This window comes from Canis lupus, chromosome 18, assembly GCF_003254725.2.
Source record: "Canis lupus dingo isolate Sandy chromosome 18, ASM325472v2, whole genome shotgun sequence".
Classification (NCBI taxonomy): domain Eukaryota; kingdom Metazoa; phylum Chordata; class Mammalia; order Carnivora; family Canidae; genus Canis; species Canis lupus.
The window spans coordinates 42,120,051-42,130,616 of record NC_064260.1 but is presented as its reverse complement, the minus strand read 5'-3'; the positions used below and the strand labels follow the sequence as shown (position 1 = coordinate 42,130,616).

The 10,566-nt window shown below is 61.7% G+C and overlaps 1 protein-coding gene and 1 long non-coding RNA gene across 9 annotated transcripts; one reads left to right on the top strand and one right to left on the bottom strand.

The window, feature by feature from the left end:
* The first annotated feature begins 96 nt into the window (after window positions 1-96).
* SLC39A13 (solute carrier family 39 member 13) lies at window positions 97-8,719 on the top strand. 8 transcript variants are annotated; one of them, XM_025452125.3, is made up of 10 exons: window positions 97-237; window positions 2,671-2,979; window positions 4,655-4,768; window positions 5,012-5,151; window positions 5,517-5,621; window positions 5,732-5,821; window positions 6,587-6,637; window positions 6,935-7,067; window positions 7,268-7,367; window positions 7,482-8,719. In XM_025452125.3, exons 2-10 carry the CDS (start codon window positions 2,679-2,681, stop codon window positions 7,555-7,557), a joined length of 1,110 nt encoding a protein of 369 aa, XP_025307910.1. In that variant the 5' UTR covers window positions 97-237; window positions 2,671-2,678; the 3' UTR covers window positions 7,558-8,719. The 8 variants fall into 8 exon arrangements, with proteins under 8 accessions (XP_025307910.1, XP_025307906.1, XP_025307913.1 ...); XM_025452121.3 differs by having other exon boundaries at window positions 4,959-5,151; XM_025452128.3 differs by lacking the exon at window positions 97-237 and adding an exon at window positions 1,382-1,494 and having other exon boundaries at window positions 5,027-5,151.
* Window positions 4,247-6,588, bottom strand: LOC125752996 (uncharacterized). Its single transcript, XR_007403772.1, has 2 exons — window positions 6,369-6,588; window positions 4,247-4,555 (listed from the first exon to the last, which is right to left on the bottom strand). It is a non-coding gene; the product is annotated as an uncharacterized LOC125752996 (long non-coding RNA).
* Window positions 8,720-10,566: the final 1,847 nt, after the last annotated feature.

Sequence of the window (10,566 nt, the reverse complement as noted above, 5' to 3'; positions counted from 1 at the left end):
TTGCATCACTGAGATCCCAGAGCAGCATTCCCGAGCGTTTCCTCCCTTTGCAAAGAAACCAACCCAGGGGCTTCCACTGCAGAACTCAGGGCCAGGCTCCGGAGGGCGTTCTGACAGGCCTAGGGGCCTGGTGTGCTGAGGCAGACAAGAGGCTTTCAGAGGAAAGCTGATCCCACCTGAAGGAGCTGGGGATCTATGAAGGCAGACAGCGGAGTCTGAAGTGCAACAGGGCATCAGGTGCAGTATGTGAGAGCCTAGCGTGCCCTCAGAGCCCCCAGGAGGCGAGAGCAACACAGGACAGTTGAAGGGAGCTACCAGGGTCACAGGCTTGGACGCCCCCCTCCCGTGGCAGTCTCTGCCCCAGTCCCCACATGCCCTATCGGGAATATTGTACCCTCGCCTGATTCCCAATGGCACCTCCGAGCCAGACTCCTACCTCCTAGAAGTGATTAAGTGCTATCACGTAACATGCTCTGGGTTCAAGGACACCCAGGTTCAAACCTGGCTCTGCCATCTGTGCCGTTGTGCGGCCGGGCTAACAGCACGCACCTCAGTGGGATAAAAGGACTCGGGGAGACCGTGCAAATGGCCTGAATGGCGCGTGGCAGGGTTCAGCTGTAGCTGTTCACTGTAGCTATAATAAGGCTACTGTTTGCTGGCCTAGTCTGGGGTCAGGCCTGGCTTCTGGCTTCTTCCTGGGGAGGGAAGCACAGGGAGGAGAGCTCCCCCAGGTTGGGGGTTCCGGGCAGCGGTGTCAGGCCAACATGCATTGGACCCCAAAGGGTTACAAGCCCTGGAGACAAAGGCCTGAGGTTCCCAGTGAAAAACCAAAGCATAAAAATAATTCGATGAGTAAGAATAAAATTCCCTCTTCTGAGGTTCCCGGGGCTAGGCCCCTCCCTGCGGCAGGCACTTCCCCTTTCCCTGGTTCATGGAGGAGCCAGGCCCGTTTGACTCAGAGCAGGAGCAGCCGAGCCAGGAACCCACCCGGCCGGGCCCGGCTCCCGGCAGCGCGGGCCGCCTGGCAGCCGAGCGCGCCCCCGCGCGGCCGCGGGCGGGACTGCGGCCCCGGGAAAGGAAGCGGCGGCCGGACCCGCAAGCCCAGCCACCCCGCCGCTCGCGGTCCCTGCGGGGCCGCCGCCCCCGCCCCCGCCCTGCGCAGCGGGGCTGAGCGCCGGGCCCCTGGGGCTCCCACTTCCGCCCGGCCCTCCCCGCCGCCCCCCTCCAGTGTCCGTCCGGGCGGAAGTGCGCCGGCCTCCCGGGTCCCCCACGGCCGCGAGACGGAAGCGCCCCGCGACCGCCGCTCCCCCCCGACCCCGCGGCGCGCGGCGCGTCGGGTTCCGGACAGGTCCCGTGTGACGTGGCCGCGCGGCGGGGGCGGCTCCGGGCTGGGGGCCGGAGGCCCCGGCGGGCGGGGCAGACCCGGGGCGGGGCGCGGCGCCGCTGCTGGATGGCCGGGGCCGCCCGGAGCGCCGTCGCCGCCGCCGCCGCTCGGTGAGTGACCGCCCGCCGCTCGGGGTCTTCAGCCCCCTCCTGTCGCCCCGCGCGTCGCTGCCCAGCGCTCCTCGCTCGCCCCCCCGCCTCCGCTGTCCCTGGCGCCCCTTGCTTTCCTCCTTTCCCGCTCGTCTCGCTCCGCGGCCCCCCGCAACGCCGCGTGCCCCCTCGGCCTCCAGGTCCCGCCCTGGGGCGCCCCGGGCTTGGTCAGGGTCTCCCGTCGAGACTTCCCACCCCCGCCAGGGCATGAGGAAACTGAGGCAGGGGCGTCGCCGCTCAAGGTCACAGTCACAGGAGGCAGGGCAGACCACATTTCCACCGCATGCCCGAGTTTCCAGATTGAACTTCTCGGTTAGTTGACTCACATCCACGTCCTGTGATCCAGTGGCTGGGAACCTTCCTGCTCCCGCCGGCCCGGGCCTCCTGCAATATAAGGAGGGCTCTTCGCGCATCCTCGCCGCGGGCACTGGCGCCTGCCCTGGGGAGCTCCTCTCATCTTCCCAGCCCGTGAGGGAGGCAGTTGCCTCATCCTGCAGACGAGGAAACAGGCGGGAGAGAGGCTTCGGGACCTGCTGGCACTCGAAGCTGTAGGTGCAGAGCACAGTTCAGGGCAGGTCTCCAAAGCCCGTGTGCGAGGCAGCTCCCCACCGAGGGCTCTGTCTCTGCGCCGGGGGCCGGGGCTCACCGCCTCTGAAGACGCTCCGACGGCTCGGCCCGAGCCCCGCCGCTTGCTTCCCCCACCTGCACCGTCCAGGGATGCCCATCAGGCTAGACAGTGGCAGCCTCAGTCCCCTGGGATGTCAGCCTCCCTGGAGCACGTCCCAGTGGCAGAGCCTCCCCTGGCAGCTAGAGACACCCGGCTGGGCTGGGCCTCCCGGTGGCTGAAGGGAACCCAGCCAGCGCCTCACCCCGTCATTAGGGAAAGTTTAGCCCCAGGCAGACATGCTGACACAGTCTGGAGCAGGCTCAGGAGGAAAAAATGTGTGGTCCTTGGGAGTGGGGTGTGGAAGAGTAGAGCCCCTTTGCTCTGCACCATTCAGGAGGCCCTGGGCAAGGCAAGCAGGGGAGTGGGTGCCGTGGCCGCTTGTCTGCGGGGGGAGGATCAAGATGCCACGTTTGCGAAGCAGGTGCGCAGCCAAGGGTGCAGCTCACGTAAGAGGCCTTTGTGTTTTCCAGCACGTGGCATGCCTGGATGTCCCTGCCCTGGCTGTGGCATGGCGGGCCAGAGGCTCCTCTTCTTCGCTGCTCTTGCCCTGGAGCTCCTGGGAGGGGCTGGGGGTTCCCAGCAGGCCCTCCGGAACAGGGGGCCTGCAGCTGCCTGTCGCCTGGACACCAAGGAAAGCGAATCCTGGGGGGCCCTGCTGAGTGGGGAGAGGCTGGACACCTGGATCTGCTCCCTCCTGGGCTCACTCATGGTGGGGCTCAGCGGGGTCTTCCCACTGCTGGTGATTCCCCTGGAGATGGGGACTATGCTGCGCTCAGAAGGTAGGTGACCCTCCTCTGACGCCCAGAGTGGCCAGTGGCATTGGAAAACATGTTGCTGCTCTTCCTGGGAGAGTGGGGTCCCACGCCCCAGGAGACAGCATGTCTGGGGTGGAAGGCAGGGGCAGAGCACGTAACTTCTCATCTTGGTTCTGTGAGACCAGGGTGCCCCACGCTCATTTGTTAGTTCGTTTGTGCGTTTGTTGATTCCAAAAGAATAAAAGTCAGCAAACATTCACCAACAAACAATACAGATTGCGGTTGGAAACTTGGGCACCAGGCTGCTTGGGTTCCACACCTGGCTCCACCACTCACCAGCCTGAGTGGCATCGGGCAAGTTACTTACCCTTAGGCTCCCAACCTTAAAAACGGGGATAATACTAGTGTCTACCTTACAGATACTACCAGGAAGAGGAAAGGAGCTCACACCACTAGAGCACTTAGAAGGCTGCCTGGTGCGGGGGGAGAGGGCAGCGTGTTCACAGGCCCCGTGCTGGCCACCGCCATGTATTGGCGAGCAGAGTGCTGCTTCTGTCCCTTCAGTCTCTGCTGATAATGCAAAAGAGCCCTCCCAGCAAGGGCCCCTGGGTCAGCCTTCCCCGGGAACACATGAGAGGCTGGGGGCAAGCCAGCCCCAGGGGCAGGGACCTGGGAGCACCATCCGTGCACACATGACATGTCGTGATGGAAATAGAAGAAGACTAGATGGGTAGCTGCAAAAAATGCAGGTGCCTGCTTCCCTATGGGAGAGTACAACAAAGTAGGCCTGGACCCCGGCTCTAGGAACCTCTTGGAAATGCATACTCCAGGGGCTTCTGCCGCCTGTTAGGCTCGGGAACTGTTCGTTCAGCAGATGGTTATGACCACATCTGTGCCTCATGCCGGGCTGAGGGCTGATGCCACAGCTGTGAATAGAGCCTCGGGGGCCCTGCTGTCATGGCCTGTGCATTGCCAAAGTCCCTCTGATGGTGTCCCTGTGAGGTCAGCGTAGGGGGGACTTGGATTTTTAGCTCCATTTCAGAAATGGGGAAGCCAAGGGCCAGAGGACTTGTTTGACCAGGTTGAGGTTACACAGCCTGGAAGCTATAGCTTCCCTGGGATCCCACCGACCCCCAAGCAGCCTCTGCCCTCTGGGCCTGTTTCTCTATTAAACCGAGAGCTTGGACATAGCCTCTAGCGGGCACTTCCAACTCTGGATGCTGCAAGTTTGCCAAAGTCCCCAAATCTCTGCCGCTTTTCTGAGTGTCAGTGGGTAAGAAGAGACTCCCACTTAGAGAGCACCTGCCATGTGTATTGTCATTTAATTTGCACAAGGTCCCTGTCAGATACAATCACCCCCAGTTTACAGATGGGGAAACTGAGTCCCAGAAGTAACCTTCCCAGGGTCACCAGCTGGTAGTTTGGGGAGCCTGTCGGGCTCCCAAGCCCTGTCTCCTAAGCATGAAGCAGTGGTGGTCCCACAGTCATCCAGCGGGCGTGACATATTTCCTGCTGAGCACCCAGCTTGTGCTGGGCCTGAGGGGTGGGAGTGGTCCGGGAAGGGCAGCAGGCCGAGTCCAACCTTCTGGAGGCTTGCAGGCTGGTTGGAAAAACACAGCACGCAGTAAGCTGGGCGGGGCAGAGGCTGGCCAGGGGCTCTGATGGGTCAGCCCCCAAACCCTGTGTCTCCATTTTATAGCTGGGGCCCGCCGCCTGAAGCAGCTGCTCAGCTTTGCCCTGGGGGGACTTTTGGGCAACGTGTTTCTCCACCTGCTGCCCGAGGCGTGGGCCTACACATGCAGTGCCAGCCCTGGTGAGTGAGGCCACAGTCAGGGGGCAGGAGGGCAGAGGGAGCCAGTGCCCAGGCCAACCTTGCACCGCCAGAATGACTGGGAGAGGGCTTCTGGGCATCTGGCAGAGAACTTGTCCTGGCCCCAGCAACCTGGCCCCCTGTGGGAGTCCCCCCAGCCAGTCCTGTTTCCCCTATCACTGCCCCTGACTAGGTCCCATTTCAAATGGCCCCCTTCTGTGGCCCTGGCTTGGCCTGGCCTGTCAGTGCTGCCCCCTGCAGGTGGTGAGGGGCAGAGCCTGCAGCAGCAACAACAGCTGGGACTGTGGGTCATTGCTGGCTTCCTGACCTTTCTGGCCTTGGAGAAGATGTTCCTGGACAGCAAGGAGAAGGAGGGGGCCAGCCAGGTGAGCCCCACACCCCGGGGCCTGGATGGGTCAGCCTCTGTTTGGTGGTGGCCAGGGCCTTGAGGCCCAGCTTCGGAGTTGAGCCGTGAAAGAGGGGCTCTGGGAGGCTGGGCAACTGGGAAGATCTGGGGAGTGTCGACATTGGCCCCTGCTGTGGCTTGTCCTCATAGGCTGTTAGTGACAGCAGTGGGGAAGGTGGAGGGCCAGCTGATTCTGGGGGCACCTAGCTGATCGAGCAGCAGAGAAGTCTAGCTAGACAAAAGGCCTGTTCCCTGTCTGTTTCTCATCTCTCGCTCCCCTCCTGTCTACCCTGGCCGAATGGGGGAACATCTAATGTCCCCTCTCCCTCCTTCTCCTGGCCCTAGGCCCCCAGCAAAGATCCCGCTGCTGCCGCCGCACTCAGTGGAGGCCACTCTCTGGCCCAGCCGGCTGCAGAGCCCGGCGTGAGTGCCGTGGTCCGGACCATCAAAGTGAGTGGCCCCCTCAGGGCCCCCTCCTGCCACAGCGGCTCCCTCCCAAGTGGCAGGCCCGACTGAGCCCTGCCCCCTGGGTCAGTCTGGCTTCCTCTCCCCTCACGCAGGTCAGTGGCTATCTCAACCTGCTGGCCAACACCATAGATAACTTCACTCATGGGCTGGCTGTCGCTGCCAGCTTCCTTGTGAGCAAGAAGGTGAGTGGGGGGGGCAGGGACAGGTGGGACCCAAGCATTTCTGGTGGGAGTGATGGTGCCTGTGTTGACCAGTTGGCTCTGCCTCCCAAATACACCTCCAGCCTGTGTACTTCCTACTCCCTCCATCACCAACGCCCTCACCATAGCCCTGAGGGCTCCTACAATGGGGCCTCCTTTGCTCTGAGCCACTGGGCTGTTGTAACTGCGAACATTCCTTGCTGGGATTACGTACCTCTGCCAGACTGCTAGGCTTGGGCCCTGGCTGCTTCTAGATGCTACTCACTGACTTCTTCCCTCTGGCCTCTGACATTAGGGATCTGCCTCCTCTTGAACTGGCTGAGCTCTTTTCCTCCTCATGGCCTCCATCTCACACTGCTCTGCCTGCCTGGAATGTTCTTCCTCCCACTCTTTGCAATCCTGGCTCCTTATTCTTTAGGCCTCAGCTGACATGCACTTCCTCAAAGAGGCCTCTGCTGACCCCTCGTCTAAATTAGACCCCTGTCACTCGTGCTCTTGCCACCTGGCCCACCTTTTCCCCCCGCAGCACCTGGCACTGTGTAGTCATGTGGCTCTTTGCGTGTTCATTCAGTCCTTGCCTCCCCACTCCAGACTGTTAGCTGTGAAGGCAGGTTCCTTGTCTGCTGTATTCACAGTAGCCTGATGGTGTCCAGTCAGAGCACCTAGCCGAATAAATATTTGTAGAATGAGTGGACAAGTGGGTGACTGGCCCTTGGCCCAGAACCCCACACACTCCCTTCCCTGCAGATCGGGCTCCTGACCACCATGGCCATCCTTCTGCATGAGATCCCCCATGAGGTGTGTGCCAGGGGTTTTCCATGTTGGCAGCGTGGGTGTGGGGCTTCGGGAGGGGTGTGGGGTGGGAAGCCCAGCAGTGGTGGCCCTCGGGGCTAGGCTCTGGAGGCCTGGAGCTGCTCAGCCCACCAGGCTGCAGCCACCATCTCAGCCATGCTCCAGCCTCCTGGGGGGAGTGGGGTCCCAGCCTAGGGGATGAGGGCTAGGGGGCCCAGCAGCAGGACTGGTGCAGGGGGCTCGGTGTGCAGGTCCATACCTGACCCTTTGGGGCCCAGAGTGATCATCTGGACCTCCCCTCAGGTGGGCGACTTTGCCATCCTGCTCCGGGCCGGCTTTGACCGATGGAGCGCAGCCAAGTTGCAGCTCTCAACAGCACTGGGGGGCCTGCTGGGCGCCTGCTTCGCCATCTGTACGCAGTCCCCCAAGGGAGTAGGTACGGGCGTGGTGGGTGGTGGCGGCAGGTGGCCGCCAGTGGAGGAGGGGCCCCAGCCAGAGGGCACAGGTGGGCCCACCCCAGTATCCAGGCCAGGATCTGCCCGAAGCCTACCCTGGGGGAGTGGGTGCGATGCACATGGCTCCCCTGGGCTCCCCCGGGCTGCCACCCAGTCGGGAATTCTCCTCCTGCTGCTGCAGAAGAGACTGTGGCCTGGATCCTGCCCTTCACCTCTGGCGGCTTTCTCTATATCGCCCTGGTGAACGTGCTGCCTGACCTCTTGGAGGAAGATGACCCATGGTGAGTGACCCTCACCGTCACTCACAGTGGGGGGGCCTGGGGCGCTCAAGAGGGCAGGGTTTTGGGCACTGCCCCATCCTCAGCACCCCCTGAACCCGGCCCCTCTCCCCACAGGCGCTCCCTGCAGCAGGTGCTGCTGCTCTGCACAGGCATTGTGGTGATGGTGCTGTTCTCGCTCTTCGTGGAGTGACCGTCCCCGAGGCCCCCCCACAGCAATAAGAGACTCAGATTCACTCTGTGACTGTGAGGCAGAGGGCGAGTGCCTGAGAGCACACCTCTGACCAGATGAGAGGATGGCATGTGTGTGTCCGTGTGTGTGTGTGCACATACAGGTGTACGTGTGACCAGAGCTGTGTGTGAGACCGACACTGTGATCATGTGCTGGGCCCAGGGCCCGATGCCCACGTCTGCCCCCAGCCACACTGTGGTTTTCTCGCCTTGCCACCCTGTGATCCTGCATTTCTTCCGTGAACAGAGGAACAGAAGCATCCCAAGTGGAGGCCTCTCCCGATCCAGACCATAGTGGGAGGGAGAACAGCCTGAGGAGCCCAGGGCCCCAGGGAGCCCGAGCTGTCTCCCCCTGAGGCCCAGGGGGGGGTGTCCCTGGCCTCTCCTCAGGCATGGAGCCCCGGGCAGCCTAGGACTCAGGCCAGGGAGCCTTCTCTGCTGTGTCCATTACCTGGCCCAACCTTTGCCAGTTCTAAGGCCAAAGAAAGGAGAGGCGGGTGCTCGCGTAGCCCCTGGCCCCGCTCAGCACTGACAGCCCTACCCTGCCAGGGGTGGAGCTGGGAGAGGCCTTCCAAGACCTTTTCCTCGTGGCGGCCGGCCCTGGGCCAGCGCCTGCTCCCCTGGTGAATGCACCCTGGCAGCACCCGCAGCTTTTGCCACCTCCAGCTGCCAAACAGCAGCCTGCAGGGCAGTGAGCAGCCTTGAGCCAGAGAGACCTCCTGGTCCAGGTCAGGGATGCTCGGGCCAGGACCCCAGGTCCAGGAGAGGTACCCTGGGGGCAGGAAGAGTGGGCCGGGGCTGCCCCTCCCTGCCAAGGCCCCTTTTCCTGTCCCGCTGCGCTGAGGGTAAGTTGGGGGTGGTGAGGGCCCTGCCTTGTCAGCACTCAGGAATGTGCTCTGGGAGAATGCTGAAGCCATAATCCCCAGCTATTTCCCTTGGCTGACGCCCAGGTACTCAGCTGGCCCACGCCACAGCCAGGCTCAGCCCTGCTGCTCAACCGTGGACGTTCTGAGAAGCAGCCATCAAGAGGGTCTGAATGGGTTTACAGCAGTTTTGCTGTGGTTCCGTTTCTATCTGTAAATACCTATTCTATAGATGAGATACAAATAAATGTTATATACAAACGGGCTGCCTCTCTCGTGCACACGAGTGCAGGGTCAGGCAGGGCTTTCCTGGGCGCCCCTTGCTCCAGCCAGGCTGCTGGCTGCGAGGCACCCCCCCACCCTCCACTCAGCTAGCCACCCTGCCCATCTTGTCACCCCCACCGCCCTCCAGCTCTTTCTCTGAACGCTTAGCCTTGCAGTGCTTCTTAGAACAGGGCATAGCCTTTCGTGCCCGACCAGGCTTGTCGCTAGCTTAGTGGTCCACTACTACAAGGCTGGCACTATGCCATCACAGCCGTCACCCCCAAGGTGGCTGTCCTTACTTCACAGACTTAAGAGCTAGGGGCTTTTCCCCAGCCTGTCCCCAGAGTAAACGAAGGAAGGGAGGGCCATTCACAAAGTCATCTCCAGCAGTGCTTCAATGAAATTAAAAAGCTGATGGGAGCCTTACTCCACATATCCTGGCTTCCTCAGAGCGTAAAGGCAGCATCAGGCACCGGGGGGTGCTGCTTCCCCACACTGGTAGCCCAAGAAAGGGAGAAGTTGAGTTCCCTGTGCTCTCCAAGCCAACCAGACAGCTTTCAGTAGCCCCCTGGCTGAGAACTGCCTTATCTGTGCCATCCTGGCGTCAGCCCGGGGCGCTCAGAAGCCATCAGCTGCATTCACAGCTGGGACTGCCTGGCTCTGACCCAGCAGCTTGTCGGCAAAAAGGGAGCCAAGGCAGGGACACGGCTGGTCACCCACCCCCGCTCCCTCGGGGCACTGTTAAGCACCCTACCTGTTAAGCCCGTGCAGGGAGGAAAGTGCACGTGCAATCACAGTACTTGGCCTGCCCAGGGAGGCAGTGGGGCCCCATTTATAAATGAGGAAGCTTGTGGGGCATGGGGGGGGTGGGGGGCTGTGGGTTCACTGTGGTACCAAGAGGTGAATGCCCTGACTGGTCAGGAGAGGGAACAGAGAATGCAGAAGCAATGGCAGCCAGTCTGTCCCTGGCCGAGTCTGTCCCCAGGGAGACAAACTGGAAGCCATCAGAGGCTGTGCTGGGAATGCCTGGGGCAGGGGGTAGAAGTCCATGGATCGCCAAGGGGATCCCCACCGCAAACACTAGCACACTCTGTAAGGTGGCCTGGAGGCGATGGGACTCCAGGGTTAGGAAGCTAGCAATGGAGCCAAGCCCTCCAGATGGGCTGGCTCGGTCAGGAGCTCACCATGGGCATATCCACGCCCACTTGGGGGAGAGGACAAGAAAAGAGGTGTGGAGGGTCTTTTGCTAGAGGGCAGGTAGAGCTGACAGGAGTTTTGAGGGGCTCTTCCCCCAAAAGGCATCCCGGGGCCCAGCAAAGCTGCCACTGAAAGCACAGTAGAAAGCAGACGTGCTTTACTGTCCTGGGTTTAAATCCCAGCTATGTCCTAAGAGCAATCCTGGCCCAGCTGCTTACACACATCTATGAAATGGGACTGACCTGCTGGGGGCCACTGAGACAACCAGATCAAATTATGCATGAGAGCTGTTCAGCATGGGGCCCAGAGCAAGCCCTCAGTGAAGCCACTAGGCCAGCTACGGTGTGCGGGGGCTGGAAGGTAGGCAAGCAGAAAACCAATGAGATCCGCAAGGAAATGGACAGGACATGGGGCCTGACGGGGAGGGGGGGCTGACAGCGGAACGGGGCAGGGGAGAACACTTGTGACCAAAGGTCAGGCCTAGAAGGGCCCTCAGTGTTCTTGCTCAAGGTTCAGTTCTCAGCAAGAAGAAATGAGCCAAGAGGAGCGCCACGGTGGCTCAATTGGTGAAATGTCTGCCTTTGACTGAGGTCATGATCCCAGGGTCCTAGGACTGAGCCCCACATTGGGCTCCCTGCTCAGTGGGG